Here is a 22,736-nt window from a genome sequence, read left to right as displayed (position 1 = left end):
CTCCAGAAATCACTTGGTATGTAAGTAACATGTAAAGTTTTCACTTATTTATTTTTCAAATAAGCAATGCTTCCAGATTATGAATCTGCCAATAAATACTTCATAAATGTGTGTCATTGTCTGCCCCTCCATTTTTGTATGGGTGGAGGATAGAAATAAGCATTCTATAGCTTGGTACCTGGTTGAGTGTTCACATTATATTGCAGAAGGACCTGGGTTCAACCCCCCCCCCCCACCTGTAGAGGGGAAACTTCACAAGTGATGAAGCAGGTTTGCAGGTATTTCTCTCTCCCTATCTCCCCTCTCAATTTCTCTCTACCCTATCTCCAAAAAGGGGGAGGGGTCATCAGAAGTCGTGAATTTGTCGTACAGGCACTGAGTCCCAGCAATAGCCCTGGTGGAAAAAAAGGAAAGAAAAAAGTGTTCTTTATCCCAGCCCTTTAGTCCTTTGTCTATTTTCCCCCTCTATTGGTGGCAGAATAGTGATCAGTAGTTCCTAACCCTCCCATTTGAGAATCATACTTAAGATGTAGATAGTTGTTGAAGGGAACACCAACCTAGGGAGCCAGGTGATGGCACATCTGGTTGAACTCACTCATTAAAATACCTGGTTTCAAGGCCCTGGTCTCCTCTTCGGTGGGGGTTGGGGTGGGAGGGAAGAGGAAGCTTCATGAATGGTGAAACATTGTTCTCTTTCTCTCTACATTTCCCTTATCTCAATTTCTCTTGATACACAAACAACTAACCCGGTAAACTGGCTTGCTGTTGTGGTTTCCAATGCCAATCCGTACAAAACATCCTGTGACCGTTTTAGCAAAGAAGGGCATGTGACACCAGCGTTCTAGTTTATGCCGTGATAATCGAACCCTATTCAATTCTTCAGGCAAAGAGACAGGCTGTGATTTTGGAGGGATCTCTTCTTTTCTGTGAGAAACAAAAGGCACAGGGAAAAGTGGTCATCATAAAACAGAGGAAGATAAATAATACCTTTTTCTTAAAAATGTAACTCATTCAAAATACATGTGATTGGTACTGCAAAGAGAAAATAAATGAAGCCCTCAGAAAAAAGCTCTAATAAAATCATTTTTGTACAGAGTAATGTGAATGAATTTGAATGAGGCTGGCATCCTAGGTCATCTATCAGAGTAAGAAAACTAATGGGGGCTTGGGCGGTAGCACAGTGAATTAAGCACACATGGTGCGAAGCGTAAGGACTGACATAAGGATCCCAGTTCGAGGCCCCGGCTCGCCACCTGCAGAGGGGTTGCTTCAAGAGCGGTGAAGCAGGTCTGCAGGTGTTTATCTTTCTCTCCCACTCTCTATCTATCCCTTCTTTCTCCATTTTTCTCTGTACTATCTAACCACAATGACATCAATAACAACGATAAGGGCAACAAAAGGGAAAAAACAGTCTCCAGGAGCAGTGGATTCGTGGTACAGGCACCAAGCCCCAGCAATAACCCTGGAGGGAAAAAAAGAAAAGAAAAAGAAAAAAGAAAGAAACTAATGGAAGAGAACATGGAGTTTCTACCCATCTGGCCCAGATGAAATGTCCAGGAGTGCACGCTAATAAGAGTTAACAGAGGAGTGTAGTCTGAGAACTGAGTACTAGGGAAAGTTTAGTAACTCTGGGAACTGAACCAGACCAAAGTCCATGGCTTGAAGCATCTTCCTAATGAATCTACTTTTCCTGAATATCAGAGTGCAATGTGGAGTGCTTACTCTTCTTCTTCATCGGATGATGATGTTCGGGATGAGCGATCTGACTTTTCACTGGATTTATCATCTTCCTCCTCCTCTTCATCATCAGAGTACACCTCACTGGTTTTCAATGGCTGCTTTTTAGCGAGGAGCTCAGCTAAAAGAAAACATAAATACTTAAGTTTTCTTAATAAGAAACTAAAACATTTTTCAACCTTGAAAAAGAACTGAAACACAAAAAAGGACTTGGGTCTTCATTAGGTTGGATTGTGATTATAAATATCAAGCCTCAACAGAAAAAAAAGGGCTGGAACTTTTGTTATTCAATAGGTAGAAAAGGTGATCTATAATATTAACAGCTGTATTTTCTTTATATATATATTGCCTCTAGGGTTATTGCTGGGGTTCGGTACCTACACCACGGACCCACCGCTCCTGGAGGCTATTTTTTTCCTTTTTGGTTATTCCTTTTTGGTTATCATTGTTATTTTTTCCTTTTTGGTTATCATTGTTGTTGTTGGATAGGACAAAAAGAAATTGAGAGAGGAGGGGAGACAGAGATGGGGAGAGAGAGATAGACACCTGCAGACCTGCTTCACCACCTGTGAAGTGACCCCCCCTGCAGGTGGGGAGCCAGGGGTTCAAACAAGGATCCTTATGCCAAACCTTGCACTTTGTGCCATGTTAACCAACTGTGCTACAACCTGGCCCCTGTATTTTTATTTTTTGATGCCAGGGACTGAGCACAGGGCCTCATACATTCTGTCACAGGAGCCACTGGCTCTGACACACACACAGTTTGTATGTGTGTCCCCTGCCATATTTATTTTTTATTATTTCTGGGCCATTTTTTCCATTTATTGGATAGGATAGACAGAAACGGAGAGGGGTGGGGGAGCTAGAGGGAGAAAGACAGACACCTGCAGACCTGCTCCACCACTTGTGAAACGGCCCCCTTGAAGGTGGGGCCCCCCAGTATTTACTCATGAGCAAGAGAACCAGAGCATCATTCTAACACATGTGATGCCAGAGATCAAATTCAGGCTCTCATGCTTGAGATTCCATCACTTTATCCACTAGGCTACCCCCCAGGTCACAATAATTGTTCCTTTTTTGCCTCCAGAGTTACACTGGGGTTCAGTGCCATGCCAGCACTACAAATTCACTGCTCCTGGTGGACATTTTTTTCTACTTTACTGGATAGGACAGAGAGAAATTGAGAAAGAGGAGAGAAGAGAGAGGGGGAGAGAAAGAGAGACACCTGTAGATCTGCTTCACTGCTTGTCAAGTGTCTTCCCTGCGAGTGGGGAGCTAGATCCTTGCATGGGTCTATGTGCTTCGTACTATGTGCACTAAAACTGGTATATCAGTGTACAGCCTCCACAGTAATTGCTCTTTGATGCACAAGATGCTTAAAGATAGGCAGTAAGATGGGAAAAAGCTCATAGATGACTTCAGTTTTTGAGGAAATTTTGATTTTGAGAACAACCCAAATGTCCACATAGAAGATTGACTGAAACATCTCTGGTACAGCCAACCCCCACCCCCCACTCCTACCCAAAAAAAAAGAGCAAGGTATTATAGTACATCCAAATTCAGGTTGTTTTTTCTTTTTTCTTTTTCCCCCTTTGACCAGAGCACTGCACAGCCCTGGCTTATGGTGGCCTGGGAAACTGAATTTGTGACTTGAGAGCCTCAGGCATGCTAAGTTTCTTGCATAACCATTATATTATCTCCCCCACCCCCAGAGAATATAACCAGGGCACAGGGGATGCTGAGGATTAAATCTCATGATTCCAAGCTCAGTATTTTATTCAGTGCACTACTACCCAGATCCATTATAAATTTTTTGGCTTTCCTCTTTTTTCTCCTACCAGAGCACTGCTCAGTTCTCGTGTATGGTAGTGCTGAGGTTTCAACTTTTTAAACTTGCTATCTTGGAGCCACAAGCAAAAAAGCCTTCCTGCATAAAATGCTATTTCCCAAGCCCTATAATGTGTTTTTAAACTGAAGTTCTTTTTATTTTATGTACAGAGATGTCATTTCTACTGTAAATGTCTTGAATGGCCAATTCCAGGAGGTACCCTCAGTCCAACTTTATGAATCCAATGTCCTTTGCGTACTGGCAGAAACACTGACGGCACAGGTTGAGGTCGTATTTCCGGGTCAGACCATGCAGGTTTGAAATGACTCAGCAAGAGCGAGAACCCTGGCTGAATTTTCTCGGGTGGCTCAAATAGAGCAGCTGATGACCCACCTTGCTTTGTCGAGCACAAGGCAAAAGGAAGAGGCAAGTTTACGCATGTGCTCTTCAAATTTTGTAGCCCTATAATTAAAATTTTTTTTTTTTTTTAACCAGAGCACTGCTCAGCTCTGGTTTATGGTGGTACGGGGAATTGAACCTCAGAATCTGGAACCTCAGGCATGAGAGTCTCTTTGCATAACCATTATGCTATCTACCCCCACCCTAGTTTTTTTTTTAAGAATTTATTTATTTATTCATGAGAAAGATAGGAGTAAAGAAAGAACCAGATATCACTCTGGTACATGTGCTGCAGGAACGAGAACTCAGGACCTCATGGTTGAGAATCCAATGCTTTACCCACTGCACCACCTCCCAGACCACTAGCCCTATAATTTTTTTATTTGATTTTTTTGCCACCAGGATTATACCTAATATTTGGTGCTTACATGGTGATGTTCTGGTTCTCTCCCAATTACAATGCGTGCTTTATTTAAGAACCTGACTAAAGTGATTAAATTAGTATATATAAAGTATAAATTTATTAGAGAAAATGGAAACTGATTTGACATTTAATGTGAATTGACTTTTAATATTACAGAATTCATTTGTTACTATTTTTTAGACAAGGTACTGTCATTGTGGTTATATTTGAAATAAAAGAGCTCTTTTCAAGACACCTTTAAAAAATTACTTATTTTAGAGACAGAGAAATTGAGAGAGAAGGAGTTTGGGGGGTAACACATATGGTACTGCTTGACAACTTGTGAAGGTTCCCCTTTGCAGGTGAGGACTGGGGACTTGAGCCCAGGGGCCCCTGAGCATGGGTAACATGTGTAGTCAGCAAGGTGTGTCACCAAGACACTTACTGAAATATAATGATGCTGGAATTTGTTTTGCAATAGCCAATGAGCTGAGCACTGAGGCTGAACTATAATTTAATGGACATTAATTATATTATCCTGTGTTGTGTTTGGAATTTTACACAGCAAAAGAGCTAATGAAGGAGGAAAATAAGATGGGTAACAGGAAATCAAACCTCATGACCAGAAACAAAGTTGCCATTACACTGTTCCCACTTACCAGTTCTGTTCTTCCGTTTTTCTCGCTCTGCTTTTAGCTCCTCCATGGCTTGAGATTTCTTATCTAGCTTCTCATCCCGTTTGGAACGCCTTTCCTTATTGTGGGATGTTACCTGGGAAGAAAAGTATGCTTAAGATGGCTTTAAAAAATCAATAGTGGAGGCTGGGCGGTAGTGCAGTGGGTTAAGTGCACATGGTGAGAAATATAAGGACCGGCTTAAGAATCCAGGTTTGAGCCCCCGGCTCCCCACCTGCAGGGGGGGTCGCTTCACAAGTGGTGAAGCAAGTCTGCAGGTGTTTTCCTCTCCTCCTCTCTCGATGATTTCTCTCTGTCCTATCCAATAACAACAGCAATAACAACAATAATAATAACAAAAATGATAAACAACAAGGGCAACAAAAAGGAAAAAAATAACTGCCTCCAGGAGTGGATTCGTAGTGCAGGAACTGAGCCCCAGCAATAACTCTGAAGGCAAAAAAATAAACCAACAGTTAGGGGTCAGTGAAATAACTCAGTTGGATAGTGAGCTGCTTTGCCATGTGTGCAAACCAGGCTTGAGCCCAGTCCCCATCACACTGAACAAAGCTTCAGTGTTGTGGTGTTTCAGTCTTTCTGTGTCAAAACAAAAACCAACCAACCAACTAAGCAAACAAAAACTAACGGTGAAAAGATTCTCTAAAGCATTAATCTCTCCAGTACAAATTTATATTGGCTGTTGAAACTGAAACTTATTGAAAGGGAGAGAGCATCCTCTTGTGGACAGAGGGACAAAACAGAACACAAAACAGTCATGCCTGCCCTATCTTATCTTCCTTAGTAGTAAAGCATACAAATACAAGAATTAAAAAGCACAGAAATAGGGGGCTGGACAGTGGCACACCTGGTAGAGTGCACACATTACCACGAACAAGGACCTGTGTTCCTACTCCACACCTGCAAAGGGGAATACTTCATGAATGGTGAAGCAAGTCTGCAGGTGTCTAGCTCCCATTTGTCTCCCAACTTCTTTGTCCTATTAAATAAAATAGGGAAGAAAAAAAGAAAAAGTGGTCTCTGGTATCAGTGGATTTGTAGTGCAGGCACCATCGATAACTCTGGTGGCAAGTAAAAAAAACAAACAGAAAAACCCCACAACATTATTTAGAAACACACTCCTAGGAGGGTAGATGGCATAATAGTTATGCAAGCAGCTCTCATGCCTGAGGCTCCAGGATCCCAGGGTCAATCCCCCATACCACCATAAGCCAGAGCTGAACAGTGCTCTGATATATGTATATATAGAAAGGGTGTTGGGCGGTAGCGCAGTGGGTTATGGGCAGGTGGTGCAAAGTGCAAGGACCAGCGTAAGCGATCCTGGTTCAAGACCCCAGCTCCCCACCTACAGGGGAGTCACTTCACAGGTGGTGAAGCAGGTCTGCAGGTGTCTGTCTTTCTCTCCCCCTCTCTCTTCATTTCTCTCTGTCCCAACAATAACAACATCAAGAACAACAATAATAAGTACAACAACAATAAAAAACAAGAGCAACAAAAGGGAAAATAAATATTTAAAAAAGAAAAACACTCCTATACCATAGCTGGCATGCATATATATATATATATATATTTTTTTTTTTTGCTATCAGGGTTGTTGCTGAGGCTCCACTCCCAATGGAATTTTTTTTTTTTAAATAAAAAGGGAACACTAACAAAACCATAGGATAAGAGGGGTACAACTCCACTCCACACAATTCCCACTACCAGAATTCTTAAGATACAGAGTGAGAAACAGGGGGAAAGAGACACAGAGAAGAGAGACACCACAGCACCACTGCTCAAGCACAAATTCCAGCATCATTATATTTCAACTATGAACATTTCAGTAGGTGTCTTGGTGGCACACCTGGCTGAGTATACGTTACCCCTGGGCTTAAGTCCCCAGTCCTCGCCTGCAATGGGGGGAAGCTTTACAAGTTGTCAAGCAGTGCCACAGGTATCCCTCCCACCCCGTCTCTCTCTCATCTCCTCCTTTGCTCTCATGAAGCTTCCCTTGTGCAGGTGCTCCCATGTGGTGGTTAGAGGATATATACGAGGGGAGCCATTCTCTGCGCCCCACAACTAGTATTTATTATCAATGAAACTTGTTGTAAAAAAAAAAAAAAAAAAAAGAGGTAACTGGGACTGGGTGGTGGCACACCAGGTTGAGTGCACATACTGCAATGTGCAAGGACCCAGGTTCAAACCCCTAATCCCCATCTGCAGGGGGAAAGCTTTGTGAGTGGTGAAGCATTGTTATAGATGTCTCTCTCCTTCTCCCCCTTTCCTCTTGATTTCTAGGGGGGGCAGGGTGGTATTGTAGTGGGTTAAGCGCACATGGCACAAGGATGCCAGTTAGAACCCCCAGCTCCCCACCTGCTCGCGGGGGAGGGGGGCACTTCATGAGCGGTGAAGCAGGTCTGCAGGTGTCTTTCTGTCCCCCCTCTGTCTTCCCCTCCTCTCCATTTCTCTCTGTCCTATCCAACAACAACAGCAATACCAACTATATAACAACAATAACATGGGCAACAAGGACGAAAAAAATGGGGAAAATGGCCTCCAGGAGCACTGGATTTGTAGTGCAGGCACTGAGCCCCAGCAATAACCCTGGAGGCAGAAATAGAGATAACTGACTTTCCTGGTTCTAATATTTTCACCTCAGTAAATATATTAAATTATCTGGCTACCTAGGTCAAGGGGTTTACCAACTTTCTCTTAAGAATGTTTAAACACTAGTTGACTACTTTTCAAATGTAGAATTGAGTCAAGAATTCCTAAAGAGAGTGTGGTCTGGGAGTTGGTGCAGTGGATAAGGCTTTGTACTCTCATGTATGAGGTCCTGAGTTCAATCCCTAGCAGCACATGTTCCAGAGTGATGTCTGGTTCTTTCTCTCACTCCTACCATTTCTCATGAATAAATAAATAAAATGTTAAAGAAAAAAAAGAATTCCTAAGGAGTGTAATAGCATAGCTAATGGCGAAATGATATGTCTAGAGATAAATGAAAGCTGCATAAATGAAAATTGTAAGGTGCATCCCAGGATGATTAATGCATAACCATCTTTCACTATTTAATATATTTTAAAAATTATCTTGGTTAGAGAAATTGAGAGGAGAGGGGAAGGCAGAGAGACACCTGTAGCACTATTTTAATGCTCGTGAAGGTTCCCCTGCAGATGGGGACCGGGGGCTTGAACTTTATGCACTGTAATGTGTATGCTCAACCACAGATGCACTACCACCTGGCCCATAACTATCTTATCAATACAGATCTACAAAATAAGTAAGATTAACCCAATAAAAATATGGGTCAAAGCACTAAATACACAAGTGCTCTCTATAGGTTTTATTCTTTGCAGACATGGACCATTGACTCTCATACCTGAGATTCCTGAATCTGTGTCAGCTTTTTCTTTTCCTGTTCTTCTTCTTGCTTTTTCTTTTTTTCTTTCTTTTCTTTCTTTTTGGCTGTTTTCAGTTTTTTCTTGATTTCAAATCTGGTTAAAAGATATTTGTTTGCTTTTTAAGTGGCAAAGGTATATCTGGAACACTGACTTCTATTAGGAGAAAATAAGCAGGAGCAAGTGGCTTCCTACAAGAAACTCCTATACACTTTGTAAGTACATTAAAAACACTGACTCTAAACACACCAAAGATTGGGAGTCAGGCAGTACTGCAGCGGGTTAAGTGCACATGGTGCAAAGGGCAAGGACCAGTGTAAGGATCCCGGTTCGAGCCCCCAACTCCCCACCTGCATGTGAGTCGCTTTACAGGCAGTGAAGATGGTCTGGAGGTGTCTATCTTTCTCTCCCTCTCTGTCCTATCCAACAATAACGACATCAATAACAACAATAATAACTACAACAACAATAAAAAAAGGGCAATAAAAGAGAAAATAAATAGATTAATTAAAAAAATATACCAAAGATACATGAACATATCAGGTCAAATAGATTTCTTTCTTTCTTTCTTTCTTTCTTTCTTCCTTTCTTCCTTTCTTCCTTTCTTTCTTATTTTTACCAGAGAAGTGCTCAGCTCTGGCTTATGATAGTGTGGGAGACTGAACCTGGGTACTTGTAGCCTCAGGCATGAGAGTCTGTTTGCATAACCATTATACTATCTACCCCCACCTTCAAATAGATTTCAAAGAGAGAAAATACTAAGAATATTACACTTGGGGGCTGGGTGGCAGCATATCTGTTTAAGTGTGCACACACTAGCATGCATAGTAGTAGAACCCTGGTGGTTCAAGCCCCGCTCCCCACCTGCTGGTGGGAAAAGTTTTCTCCCCCTCTCCTCTCAATTTCTCTCTGTGCTATCAAGGGAAAAAATGGCTGCCAGGAGTGGTGGATTTATTGTGTAGGCATGGACTCCAGAAATAACCCTGGTGGCAATTAAAAGAAAATTAGTGAGGAGTTAGGCGGTGGTACAGTAGGTTAAGCGCACACGGCACAAAGCGCAAGGTTCGGCGTAAGGATACTAGTTCAAGCCCCTGGCTCCCCACCTGTAGGGGGAGTCTCTTCACAAGCAGTGAAGCAGGTGTGCAGATGTCTATTTTCTGCTCCCTCTCTGTCTTCTCCTCCTCTATCCATTTCTCTCTGTCCTATCTAACAAGGACAACATCAATAACAACAACAATAACTACAACAATAATAAATAACAAGGGCAACAAAAGGGAAAATAAAAAAAAGAGTACAATGGGGTTGGGGTGACAGTATAATGGTTATGTAAAAAAGCTTTCATGCTTGAGGCTCTGAGACCCCAGGTTCAATCCCAGCATCACCAGAAGTCAGAGTGGAGCAGTGCTCTGGTCTTTTCTCTCTCTCTGTTTCTTTGTAATATATATATATATTAACTAATAATATATATATATTACAATGAAACGACAGAGATAAAATGTCACTTTTTTTTTAATGAGGGAGATTAATGCTTTACAGTGCTATCATTGAAATATTCACACAATTTCTTTATGTAACAGGCCCCCAGAGTTATCTTCCTATCCTCCCTCCCTCCCCCTAGACTTTGCAGATATCATGTCCAGTTCATGTTTCACTTTGTGCTCTTCCTCCCCAAAGTTCTTTGCTTTATTACATCAGCATCACTTTTTTTTTTTGCCTCCAGGGTTATTGCTGGGGCTCAGTGCCTGCACCATGAATCCACTGCTCCTGGAGGCCATTTTTTTCCCCCTTTTGTTGCCCTTGTTGTTGTTATTACTGTTATTGTTGATGTCGTTCATTGTTGGATAGGACAGAGAGAAGTCGAGAGAGGAGGGGAAGATAGAGAGGGGGAGAGAAAGACAGACACCTGCAGACCTGCTTCACTGCCTGTGAAGTGATTCCCCTGCAGGTGGGGAGCCGGGGTTTCGAACCGGGATCCTTCCGCCGGTCCTTGCGCTTTGCACCATATGTGCTTAAACCGCTGCACCACCGCAGGACCCCCAATATCACATCTTTTAAGTGGTCAGGACATAGGCTACAGACACCACCTCATTTTATTTTATCTTTCTACATTAAAAAATATATGAATAAGATCAAAGAAAAAAAAAGATCAAAGATCTGAATGTTAGACTAGAAACTCTAAAATGTATAAAAGAAAAATGTCAGTGAAACTTTACAGTATCTTCACATCAAAGTTGTATTTGGGGGCTCATCCTGATAGGCATGGAAAATGAAAAAAAAAGTAAATAAATAGGATTACATGAAACTAAAAAGTTTTTTTTTTCTTTTTAATTATCTTTATTTAAAGATAGAGACTGGCAGAAGTCAAGAGGGAAGGGGGAGGTAGGGATGGATATAGACAGACACCTGCATCACTGCTTCACCATTTGCAAAGCTTTCTCCCTAACAGGTGGGGACCAGGGGCTTGAACCTGCATTATTCACAATAGCCAAAAGTGGAAGCAGCCTCAATGCCTACAGACAGACCACTGCCTAAAAGAAGTGGGAAATATATTCCATGGGATACTATTCTGCAATCAAAAAAGATAATATTGTATCCTTTAGGACAAAATGGAACTGGAGTGGAATATGTAGAGATGGAATCTAAAGTTATGTGGATACACATAACTTGCAAAAAATAAAACAAGTCTCCATAAAGAAAGGGAGATGTAAAATTCATCTCATCTATGATTACAGAATCATATATATAGAAAAATCTAAAAAAAAAAGGAGTCGGGAAAAAAATCTAAAAAAAAAAAAAGGAGCAGGTTAAGCGCACATGGCGCTTTGCGCCAGAACCAGCTTAAGGATCCCGTTTTGAGCCCCGGCTCCCCACTGGCAGGGGAGTCGCTTCATAAGCAGTGAAGCAGGTCTGCAGGTGTCTGTCTTTCTCTCCCGTCTGTGTTCCCTTACTCTGTCCTATCAAACAATGACAACATCAATAACAACAACAATAATAACTACAACAAGGGCAACAAAAAGGAATAAATAAATAATTAAAAAACAAAACAAAAAAACTAAGACTACTAAAGTTAATGAGTGGCCATCAAAATAGCTCACTTGGATAGTGCACTGCTTTGCCATGTCCATGACTCAGGTTTGAAATGGCCCTACAGCACTGAAGGAAGCTTCGGTGCTGTGGTTTCTTTCATTCTCTTTCTGCCTACATCTAAAAATAAATAAATAAAAATAATAAAGGGCAAGGGGAGGTCGTAGAAGATAGCATAGTGGTAATACAAAAGATATTCAGGGACAGGTGGTAGCACAGCTGTTACATATTACAATGTACAAGGATCCCAGTTTAAGCCCCTGGTCCCCATTTGTAGGGGCAAAGCTTCATGATTGGTGAAGCAGTACTATGGGTATCTCTCTCCCTGTTCCTACCAATAAAAAAAAAAAAAAATTTTATACACGAGGTTCTCTGACACCCCAGACTTATATTTCTCTTAAGCTTTGCACCTACAAAGGATGGCTCTAACTTTGAAATTGGCAAAATTATTTTATTAATGAGTTACATCATTACTTTAAAAAATTTTTTTCTTTGTTTAAATGTTTCTTTTTTTTTTTTAACTTAATTTTATTTGATAGAACAGAGAGAAATAGAGAGGGAGAGACAGGAAAAGAGAGACTGACACTGTGGCTCTGATTCACTGCTTGTGAAGCCTTCCCCCAGCCAGCAGGGGCTGGGGGTTCCAAGCCGGGTCCTTGTAATATGTGCACTTAACCAAGTGCGCCACCATCCAGCCCCCAACCTTACCTTCTTTTCAACACCTCTCTCTTCTCTATACGATTGAACAGCTCTTGTTCTCTCTCCTTCTCTGTCATTTGTTCCAGACGGGCCCTGTCCTCTTCATCTCCCATAAGGTCTTCTCCATAGCCATCATGAAATTCCTCATCTTCCGAGGAAGAATCTGAATCTGAACTGGAGGAGGAACTGTTGCTATCAGAATCAGACACTTCACCTGAAACAAAGGTCACAAAGTAAGATTAGGCTACACATGACACAGTACTGGTAATCAATTAGACTTGTCTCTCTGGGTAATGTGGCACACCCTATGGTGTCTCCCTCTTCTCCCCAAAACCATTGACCTGCCTTGAGCAAACACAAACATAGATCAGGTAAAGTTGGGCTAGAATAGGAAACCAGCATATCCTTATTTAATCAAGGTTTTTGTTGTTGTTTTGATTCTTAAAAAATAGCAGACCATGAGGTGATGGAGTGGATAAGACCTTGGACTCTTAAGAATGAGATCCTAATCCTGGCATTGTGCATGTGCCAGAATGATCCTCTGTTTTCTTCTCTCCCTCTTGCTCTAAATACATAAATAAATCTTTAAAAAATAGTTAACATTTCCATGTACTTTGTTGTTGTCCACATTTATTATGTATTTTGCCAAAGTCAGAGAGTAAGTTGGATTTATGCCTAGGATCATACATTGCATGAGGCTGCAGTCTCTCTAGCATCCTTTAGTCTGCAACAGTCATTCTTCTTCATGTCACTGGAATCTCGAAGAATAAAACCCTGAAAGTAGTCTAATGGATTTTTAGGAAGGAGTGGGGATAATATTGTATTTGAATACCACTCATCTGATATAACTATAGAGCTCTATGCCTCCACTCCCCTCCAACGTTAACCACCATAGTTCTGCCAAGTTCACAGATATGGGTTGATTATTTTATATATATATATATTCTTTTTTGTTTTAATTCTCTATATTCCACTTATGAGTGAAATCACTCTAGTTTTCCTTCACTTCTTTACGTACTTCACTAATCATAGTATTATGTCTTTTGGTAAAGAATCATCTTCTCCGTACTTCATAAGTGTAACTATAAAGAGATGCTCTGAGCCAGATTAAACATCTGGCTACTCAACAAACATTCATATTTAGTGATGCATATCTGAAGTCTTGGGTGTGATTCCAGCACTACGTAAAATAACAGAGTGATATCTTGCTCTCTCTCTCTTTCATGTTAAAAAAAAGGGGGGATTGGGCGGTAGACAGAGGGTTAAGTGCATATGGTGCAAAACGCAAGGACCCACTTAAGGATTTCAGTTTGAGGCCCCAGCTTTCCACCTGTAGGGGAGTTGCTTCACAGGTGGTGGAGTAGATCAGCAGGTGTCTATCTTTCTCTCCCCGTCTCCCCTCCTCTCTCAATTTCTCTCTGTCCTATCCAACAACAACAACATCAGTGGCAATAACAACAATAACTACAACAACAAGGGAAACAAAATGGGATAAAATGGCCTCCAGGAGCAGTGGATTCACAGTGCAGAAACCGAGCCTCAGTAATAACCCTGGAGGCAAAAATAAAAAAAGTCTGGGGTCAGGCGGTAGTGAAATGGGTTAAGCACACATGGCATGAAGCGCAAAGACTCTGTCTTTTTTTTTTTTTAATATTTATTTCCTTTTGTTGCCCTTGTTATTTTATTGTTGTAGTGATTGTTGTTGTTATTGATGTCATTGTTGTTGGATAGGACAGAGAGAAAGCAAGAGAGGAGGGGAAGACAGAGAGGGGTTGAAAGATAGACACCTGCAGACCTGCTTCACCACTTGTGAAGTGACTCTCCTGCAGGTGGGGAGCCGGGGGATCGAACCAGGATCCTTATGTTGGTCCTTGCGCTTTGTGCCACGTGCACTTAACCCACGGCGCTACAGCCTAACTACCCGTCTTCTTGTCCTTTCTCTATTTTTCTCTGTCCTATACAGCAATAACAACAACAGCAGCAATAAACAATACAGCAACAAACGGGAAAAAATAGCCTCCAGGAGCAGTGGATTTGTAGTGCAGGCACCAAGTGCCAGCAATAACCCTGTAGGCAAAAAAAAAAAAAAAAAAAAAAAATTAAGGGGTGAGTAGTGGCATACCCAATAAAATATGCATGTTATAGTGTGCAAAGAACTAAGTTCAAGCCCCCAGTTCCCACCTGCAGGGGGGGAAATTTCAGGAGTTATATAGTGCTGCAGGTATCTATCTTCTCCTTCCCTCTCAATTTCTGTCTCTTTCCAAAATAAAAAAAAATATTAAAATTTATAAATAAAAATGTTTTTTATAAAGTTAAACTGGGAGTCTACAGTAGCGCAGCGGGTTATGCGCATGTGGTGTGAAGTGCAAGGACTGGTGTAAGGATCCCAGTTTGAGTCCTGGGCTCCTCACCTGCAGGGGAGTCACTTCATAGGTGGTGAAGAAGGTCTACAGATGTCTATCTTTCTCTCCCCCTGTCTTCCCCTCTTCTCTCCATTTCTCTCCATCCTATCCAACAACAAAAACATCAATAATAACGACAATAATAACTACAACAATAAAACAAGGGCAACAAAAGAGAATAAATGAAAAAAAAAGTTAAACTGAAAGCTTAAGCTTTTAAAAAAGTTAACTGGGTGGTCGGGCGATAGCGCAGCAGGTTAAGCGCATGTGGCACGAAGCACAGGGACCGGCATAGGGATCCTGGTTTGAACTCCCAGCTCCCCACCTGCAGGGGAGTCGCTTCACAGGCAGTGAAGCAGGTCTGCAGTTGTCTGTCTTTCTCTCCCCCTCTGTCTTCCCCTCCTCTCTCGATTTCTCTCTGTCCTATCCAACAATGAATGACATCAACAACAACAATAATCACCACTAACAAGGACAACAAAAGGGGGGGGGATAGCCTCCAGGAGCAGTGGATTCATGGTGCAGGCCCTGAGCCCCAGCAATAACCCTGGAGGCAAAAAAAAAAAAAAAGAAAAGAAAAAAGTTAAACTGAAAGCTTAAGCATTGGACTCTTATTCACAAGGCCTAAGATAATTTCCCAACACTACTGCATCTGGAAAATAAAGCTCTACAGGGAATAGAGTGGTAGTGCAGCGGGTTAAGCACACGTGGCACAAAGCACAAGGACCAGTGTAAGGATCCCAGTTCAAGCCCCCAGCTCCCCACCTGCTGGGGAGTCACTTCACAAACAGTGAAACAGGTCTACAGGTGTCTTATCTTTCTCTTCCCCTCTCTATCCCCCCCCCCATTTCTCTCTGTCCTATCCAGCAACATTAATAAAAACAATAACTACAACAATAAAACAAGGGCAACAAAAAGGAAATAAATAAATAAATATTGAAAAATATTTTTTAAAAATAAAGCTCTACATATGGTTTTCTCATAACAATAAGAAAGGGGGCTAGGCAGTGACACACTTAGTTGAGTACACACATTACTTCCACAAGGACCAGGATTTAAGCCCCAGTCCCTACCTGTAAGGGGAAGCTTCACAAGTGGTGAAGCAGTGCTGCAGGTGTCTCTCCGTATCACATCCCCCTTCCCCTCATAATTTTTAATTTTTTATTATCTTTATTTTATTTATTGGATAGAGATAGTCAGAAATCGTGAAGGAGGAGATAGAGAGGAAGAGAGACAGGGCAGGGGTAGATAGCATAATGGTTATACAAAGAGACTCTCATGCCTGAGGCTCCAAAGTCTCAAGTTCAATCCTCTGCACCACCATAAGCCAGAGCTGGTACAAAATAATAATGATAATAAAGATGTACATATGCATTTATTAAAATAGGTGGGACAGATACCTGCAATACTACTTCACCACTCACAAACCTTTCCCCGTTGGTGGGGACTAGGAGCTCGAACCTGGGTCCTTGAGCATTGTAACATATGTACTCAACCAGGTGCGTCACCATCTGTCCCTAATTTTTAATTTTCCTGTGTGTTGAGTGGCCTGTGAGGTAGCACAATGGACTGAGCACTGGACTCTCAACCATGAGGTACTCAGTGTGATCCCCAGTACCACATGTGCCAGGGTGATGCTCTTTCTTTCTCTCATAAATAAATATTTAAAAAAATATTTTATTGGGAGTCGGGTGGTAATGCAGCAGGTTAAGTGCAGGTGGCACAAAGCACAAGGACCAGTGTAAGGATCCAGTTCGAGACCCCGGCTCCCCACCTGCAGGGAGTCGCTTCACAAGTGGTAAAGCAGGTCTGCAGGTGTCTTTCTCCCTCTCTATCTTCCCCTCCTCTCTCCATTTCTCTGTCCTGTCCAACGATGATATCAATAATAACTACAATGAAACAAGGGCAACAAAAGGGAATAAATAAATATTTAATAATGAGGTGGGGAGCCGCGGGCTTGAACCGGGATCCTTAGGCCAGACCTTGCGATTTGTGCTACCTGCGCTTAACCCACTATGCTATCGCCTGACTCCCCCCCCCCCACTTTCCTTTCTATTATATTTGGTTGGATGGAGAGAAATTGAGGAGTGGGAGGCAGGGAGGGAAAGACAGTGTTGTATGCTTTACATTGGGTTCTTCTAGCTCTCCCCCTGCCAAGAAAATTGGTTCAGTCCTGCTAGTTTCGCGGGCCCACTGGTCCCTGCCCCAAGGAACCCCGAGAGAGTTCCAGAGTGACAGAGTTGGAGAGTTCTTGGCGCCGCTGCGGGGGAAGGAAGCAGCAGAGTTTTGTTTGGTGATTAGTTTGGTTTAGCTTATGAATCGTTTTTGAATAAAGAAATACAGCTTCCCTGCCCAGCCATGTGTCTGCGAGTCTCTGTTGCCCGCCCGTGAAGCTAGCCCGGCCTGCTGGAGCCTCTGAATTTTAACAACAAGACAGCAAGCTTTTTCACAAGTGATATGACAGTATTACAGCTCTTTGTCTTTCTCCTGCCTTCTCTCAATTTATCTGTCTCTATGCATGAAAGAGAGAGAAAAAAAAAAAAAGGCCGCTCTGGGCAGGGATGTCATCATGCAGGCACTGAACCCTAGCAATAACTCTGGTGGCAAACATCAAACTGCTTGACTGAATTTGAAGTAACATCACCTGCATGTGCTTAAAGTATCAGGTTAGTTCAATTCTATACAAGCCAGTCAGTCTGCATACAAACATGACTTTTTAAAATGAAATGTGGGAACCTGGTAAGTTGGGAAGTGATGCAATAAATAAGGTGTTGAACTCTCAGGCATGAAGCTCCAACTTTGATCCCCAGCATCAAATATATCCAAGTGATGCTCTGGCCCTCTCCCTCTATCTCATTAATTAATATATCTCAAAAAGAAAAGAAATGCAGCACCTAGGGAGCTGATGCAGGACTTTCAAGAGTGAGGTCCTGAAGCCCTGAGTTTGATCACTGGTAACACATATGTCGGAGCAATTTTTGAATTCTTTTTTTATTTAAGTGCCACCAGGTTATTGATGCCTGCAAAACAAATCCATTGTTCCTAATAGCCAGTTTCCTTCCTGCCTTCCTTCCTTCCTTCACAGAAAAAAATTGAGAGGGAAGAGGGAGATGGGGGAAGGGGGCACACCTAGAGCACTGCAGGTGAGGATTAGGAGCTTGAACCTGGGTCTTGGTACATGGTAATATGTGTGTTCTACTGGATATTTCAAAAGAGCCTCTCTGATTCTCATTAATTAAAAAAAATTTTTTTTTGGATAGAGGCAGAGAGAAATTGACAGGGAAGGAGGAGAAAAAAGGATACCTGCAACACCATTTCACAATTGCATACATGTGTGTGTGTGTATTGGATATGTTTATTGGATAGAGACAGCCAGAAATTGAGAGGGAAGGGAGTGACAGAGAAGATGAGAGAGAGAGAGAGAGAGAGAGACAGGTGTAAAGGTGCAAAGCTTTCTCCATGCAGGTGGGGACCGGGGGCTCAAACCCAGGTCCTTGTGCATTGCAACATGTGCACTCAACCAACTGCACCACCACCAAGGCCCCCACTATATATTTATATATGAATGACTATTTTTATTTTTTAATTAAAAAATTTTTTTTTTAATTCTACCCACCCACCCCAGAGTCTTTTACTTTGGTGCAATACGCCAATTCCAATTCAGGTCCTACCTTTGTTTTCTTTTCTGATCTTGTTTTTCAGCCTGAGAGTGAGATCATCCCATATTCATCCTTCTGTTTGTGACTTATTTCACTTAACATGAATTTGTCAAGGTCCATCCAAGATCGGCTGAAAACGGTCACCATTTTTTACAGCTGAGTAGTATTCCATTGTGTGTATATGTGTGTGTATATATACCACAACTTGCTCAGCCACTCATCTGTTGTTGGACACCTGGGTTGCTTCCAGGTTTTGGCTATTATAAATTGTGCTGCCAAGAACATATGTGTACACAGATCTTTTTGGATGGGTGTGTTGGGCTCCTTAGGATATATCCCCAGGAAAGGAATTGCAGGGTCATAGGGTAGGTCCATTTCTAGCCTTCTGAGAGTTCTTCAGACTGTTATCCACAGAGGTTGGATCAATTTACATTCCCACCAGCAGTGCAGGAGGGTTCCTTTGACCCCACAACCTCTCCAGCATTTGCTGCTGTTACCTTTTCTGATGTATGACATTCTCACAGGAGTGAAGTGCTATCTCGTTGTTGTCTTCATTTGCATTTCTCTGACAATCAGAGACTTGGAGCATTTTTTCATGTTTCTCGGCCTTTTGGATCTCTTCTGTGGTGAATATTCTGTCCATGTCCTCCCCCCATTGTCGGATGGGGTTGTTTGTTGTCTCATTGTTGAGATTTTCAAGTTCTTTATATATTCTGGTTATGAGCCTCTTGTCTGATGTATGGCATGTAAAGATCTTCTGCCAATCTGTGAGGGGTCTCTTGGTTTGGGTAGTAGTTTCTTTAGCTGTGCAGAAGCTTTTTAATTTGATGTAGTCCCATAGATTTATGCTTGTCTTAGTTTTCTTTGTAATTGGATTTGTTTCATTGAAGATGTCTTTAAAATGTATGCGGAAAAGAGTTCTGCCAATATTTTCCTCTAAGTATCTGATAGTTTCCGGTCTAACATCCAAGTCCTTGATCCACTTGGAACTCACTTTTGTACTTGGTGAAATATAGTGGTTCAGTTTCATTCTTCTGCATGTTTCAACCCATTTCCAACACCATTTTTTGAAAAGACTCTGCTTTCCCCATTTAATAGTCTGGGCACCTTTGTCAAAGATTAGATGTCCATAGGTGTGGGAAATTTTCTATGTATTTATTTATTTTCCCTTTTGTTGCCCTTGTTGTTTTTTATTGTTGTTGTAATTATTGTTGTTATTGATGTCATCGTTGTTGGATAGAACAGAGAAATCGGGGGGGGGAGAAAAAGACTCCTGCAGACCTGCTTCACTGCTCGTGAAGCAACTCCCTGCAGGTGGGGAGCCAGGGGTTCGAACCGAGATCCTTACACAGGTCCTTGCGCTTTGTGCCACCTGCACTTAACCCCGCTACACTACTGCCCGACCCCCATGAATGATTTTCTAATGGTTGGGCGGGGGGGGGGGGGGGGGTGAATCAGAACATCATGTTTGAGAGTCCATTGCTTTATCCACTGCGCCACGTCCCAGGCCCTTCTTCATTCATTTAGATTCTCAAAGAAATTATGGTCACTGAAAAATTAAAAATCACTACACTAAGGGCTGAGGTTGTGCTACAATGATGGAAACTCTCACCTCCATTTCTTTTTTTTAATTTACTTATTCCCTTTTGTTGCCCTTGTTTTATTGTTGTAGTTATTATTCTTGTTATTGATGCCGTCGTTGTTGGATAGGAGACAAATGGAGAGAGGAGGGGCAGATAGAGAGGGGGAGAGAAAGACAGACACCTGTATATCTGCTTCACCGCTTCTGAAGAGACTCCTCAGCAGTTGGGGAGCCAGGAGCTTGAACCAGGATCCTTACGCTGGCCCTTGTGCTTCGAGCCATCTGCGCTTAACCCGCTGCGCTACCACCCAATTTCCTGTCATCTCCATTTCTAACTCTACAGCTTCAACCTGCTAGTGGTGGAGAGGTTCAAGCTCATTCCACATTGCTTAGCTCACCTTCCTCAGGGGCTGAGCTCTCAGCTGAGCTGTCTTTGTCCGAACTGCCTGAAGAAGCAGTTTTGCTGGCCTGTTTCTTCATAGTTCCTTTCTTCTCTGTTTTTCTGGTCTTTCCTTTCTTCTTATTTTTATTGCTCCCAAACGTCCACTATAAGGAGGGAAGGAGAAGAAAAAAAGAATGTGAAACTTAAAAAAAGGGCAACTTTATTGGGAAAAGCTGGAAATCCAAAAGTTAAAGAGTCTGACACTCGTGGAAATGATTATTTGTGGAAATATAGCTTTGGGCCCCCCCAAATTTTTTTTATAACATGCACTTTTGAAGATGTGATTGAAACCTCATAGTCTCTGGTTTGTAATTTCTTATGAGTAGGTGAATAACTGACACAATAAACATTTTAATTCATATACTTTTTAATCACAACAAAATAATATTTCAATTTTATGGCAAGTCTAAAACTCAAAGCCAGTTGTTGCAGAAAACTACTTTGGACTGCTGAATGTGGGTTCATTTAGCTAGCTAGGATCATTTAGTTCTAGAGTGTGCCCCAAGAAAGCAGGGGCTAAAGCTAGTTAGCAGAAGACTGCACGAAGCACAGGAACAAAGTGTGAATGAGCACTACTCTTTGGCCTGGAAGGTAGCACTGGTAACAACTACTAGCTAATAGAAAAGAAATCATAAAAATGTGTGTAGGTCCTTAAAAATATCTGTACACAATCTTGGACTGGAGTTGGTGTACTGCACCAAAGCAAAAGACTCTGAGGTGAGAGGGAGGGCTTAGGTCCTGTAACATGATGGCAGAGGAGGACCTAGATGAGGTTAAACTATTATGTGGAAAACTGAGAAATGTTACACATGTACTGTATTTTACTGCTGACTGTAAAGCATTAATCCCCCAATAAAGAAAAGAAAAAAAATCTGCACACATTGTACTGCAACATAGTCATAAACAGAACATTCCATGCACACAAGAAACCTACAATTTGTATTATCCAAGTATAGGCAGATGCCAAAAAAGACCTTAAAAAAATACCAAGATACCATTTAGAGAAATTCACTTTCCAAAAGGATTATACAAATATATCCCTTTTCATTTTTTTAAAAATGATTTATTTAATTAGGGGACCGGACAGTGATACACCTGGTTGAATGCACACTTTTATCATGAGAAAGGACCTGGGTTCAAGTCGCTAGTTCTTTTTTTTCCCCTTTTGTTGCCCTGGTTATTTTATTGTTGTTGTGGTTATTATTGTTGATGTTGTTGTTGGACAGGACAGAGAGAAATCAAGAGAGGAGGAGAGACAGAGAGAGGGAAAGATAGACACCTGTAGACCGGCTTCACCGCCTATGAAACGACTCCCCTGCAGTAGGGAGCTAGGGGCTCAAAATGGGATCCTTACGCAGGTCCTTGCACTTCACGCCATGTGCACTTTACCCTACCTGCTGCACTACTGCCCTACCTCCAAGCCTCCAGTTCCTAACGTGCAGGGGAGAAACTTCACAATGAGTAAAGCAGTACAAAAGGTGTCTTACTCCTTCTCTCCCTCCCTCTCTCCTTCCCCTCTCAATTTCTCCTTGTTCTATCAAAATTAAATATTTTAAAAAGTATATTTACTTGGGTCGGGCAGTAGAGCAGTGGATTAAGCGCAGGTGGTGCAAAGCGCAAGGACTGGAGTAAGGATCCTGGTTCCAGCCCTCAGCTCCCCACCTGCAGGGAATCGCTTCACAAGTAGTGAAGCAAGTCTGCAGGTGTCTAGCTTTCTCTCCCCCTCTGTCTTTCCCTCCTCTCTACATTTCTCTCTGTTCTATCCAATGACATCAATAGTAACTATAACTATAACAAAATATGTGCTACACCAGATGCACCACCACCTGACCCTAAAAAACAAATATTTGAAAATAAATAAGTAAAACAGATATGAGACTCAAGAGTGGCCTTGGATGCTCTGCACAGGGATCTAACAGGTAACAGGGAACATGACAATTCAAGAGTTTTTCCTATACAGCTTTCTTAAAAGGTTTGGTAGATCTTGGAAACAAAATCACCTAAGTACATAAGGCCTGCCCTCTCCACACTCACCTCATCATCACTGTCAGATGTCTCAGAGTCTGAGGAGCCTGCAGGCTGGGTCACAGGTGGCTCCTTCTCCTCAGAGTCACTCCGCTTACGTTTTGCCAAGGACAAGAGCTCCTGACAAGGCAAAGTGGTCACATGAATTTTGTTCAACAAAGATATATCCAAACATAAAAGAGAAAAAAAGCTTGTCATATTAAAGTATTTCCCATTTCAATCAAAGTAACAGTTGGGAAAATAGCTAAGCTAGTAGTGTTGAATTTCTGTATTATGTACATACTAGATGGCAGATATTTTTCTAACAATCAACCATTTAACCTCCAAAATAGCCTTAAGGTTAGTATTTTTTTGGCTCTTCTTAAAGGGAAAGAGACTAGGGATCAGGAGATGTTAAGCAACTC

At 41.9% G+C, this 22,736-nt stretch overlaps 1 protein-coding gene and 1 pseudogene across 2 annotated transcripts in view; both read right to left on the bottom strand.

The window, feature by feature from the left end:
* The window catches only part of RTF1 (RTF1 homolog, Paf1/RNA polymerase II complex component), a 78,168-nt gene that overhangs the window by 33,386 nt on the left and 22,046 nt on the right, over positions 1-22,736 (bottom strand). For both annotated transcript variants that reach the window (XM_060175060.1, XM_007536474.3), the window contains exons 2-8: positions 22,342-22,452; positions 20,264-20,411; positions 12,232-12,436; positions 8,421-8,535; positions 5,027-5,138; positions 1,723-1,858; positions 747-924 (exon numbers count right to left, since the gene is read on the bottom strand). In XM_060175060.1, the coding sequence (XP_060031043.1) occupies positions 747-924; positions 1,723-1,858; positions 5,027-5,138; positions 8,421-8,535; positions 12,232-12,436; positions 20,264-20,411; positions 22,342-22,452 (1,005 nt within the window). The remainder of the gene's footprint in view (positions 1-746; positions 925-1,722; positions 1,859-5,026; positions 5,139-8,420; positions 8,536-12,231; positions 12,437-20,263; positions 20,412-22,341; positions 22,453-22,736) is intronic.
* On the bottom strand, positions 3,701-4,583 carry LOC107523351 (small ribosomal subunit protein uS14-like; annotated as a pseudogene).

The sequence above is a fragment of the Erinaceus europaeus genome, chromosome 16, assembly GCF_950295315.1.
Source record: "Erinaceus europaeus chromosome 16, mEriEur2.1, whole genome shotgun sequence".
NCBI lineage: Eukaryota > Metazoa > Chordata > Mammalia > Eulipotyphla > Erinaceidae > Erinaceus > Erinaceus europaeus.
Note: the sequence above shows the minus strand (reverse complement) of the source record. Positions and strands in the feature narration are given on the sequence as shown.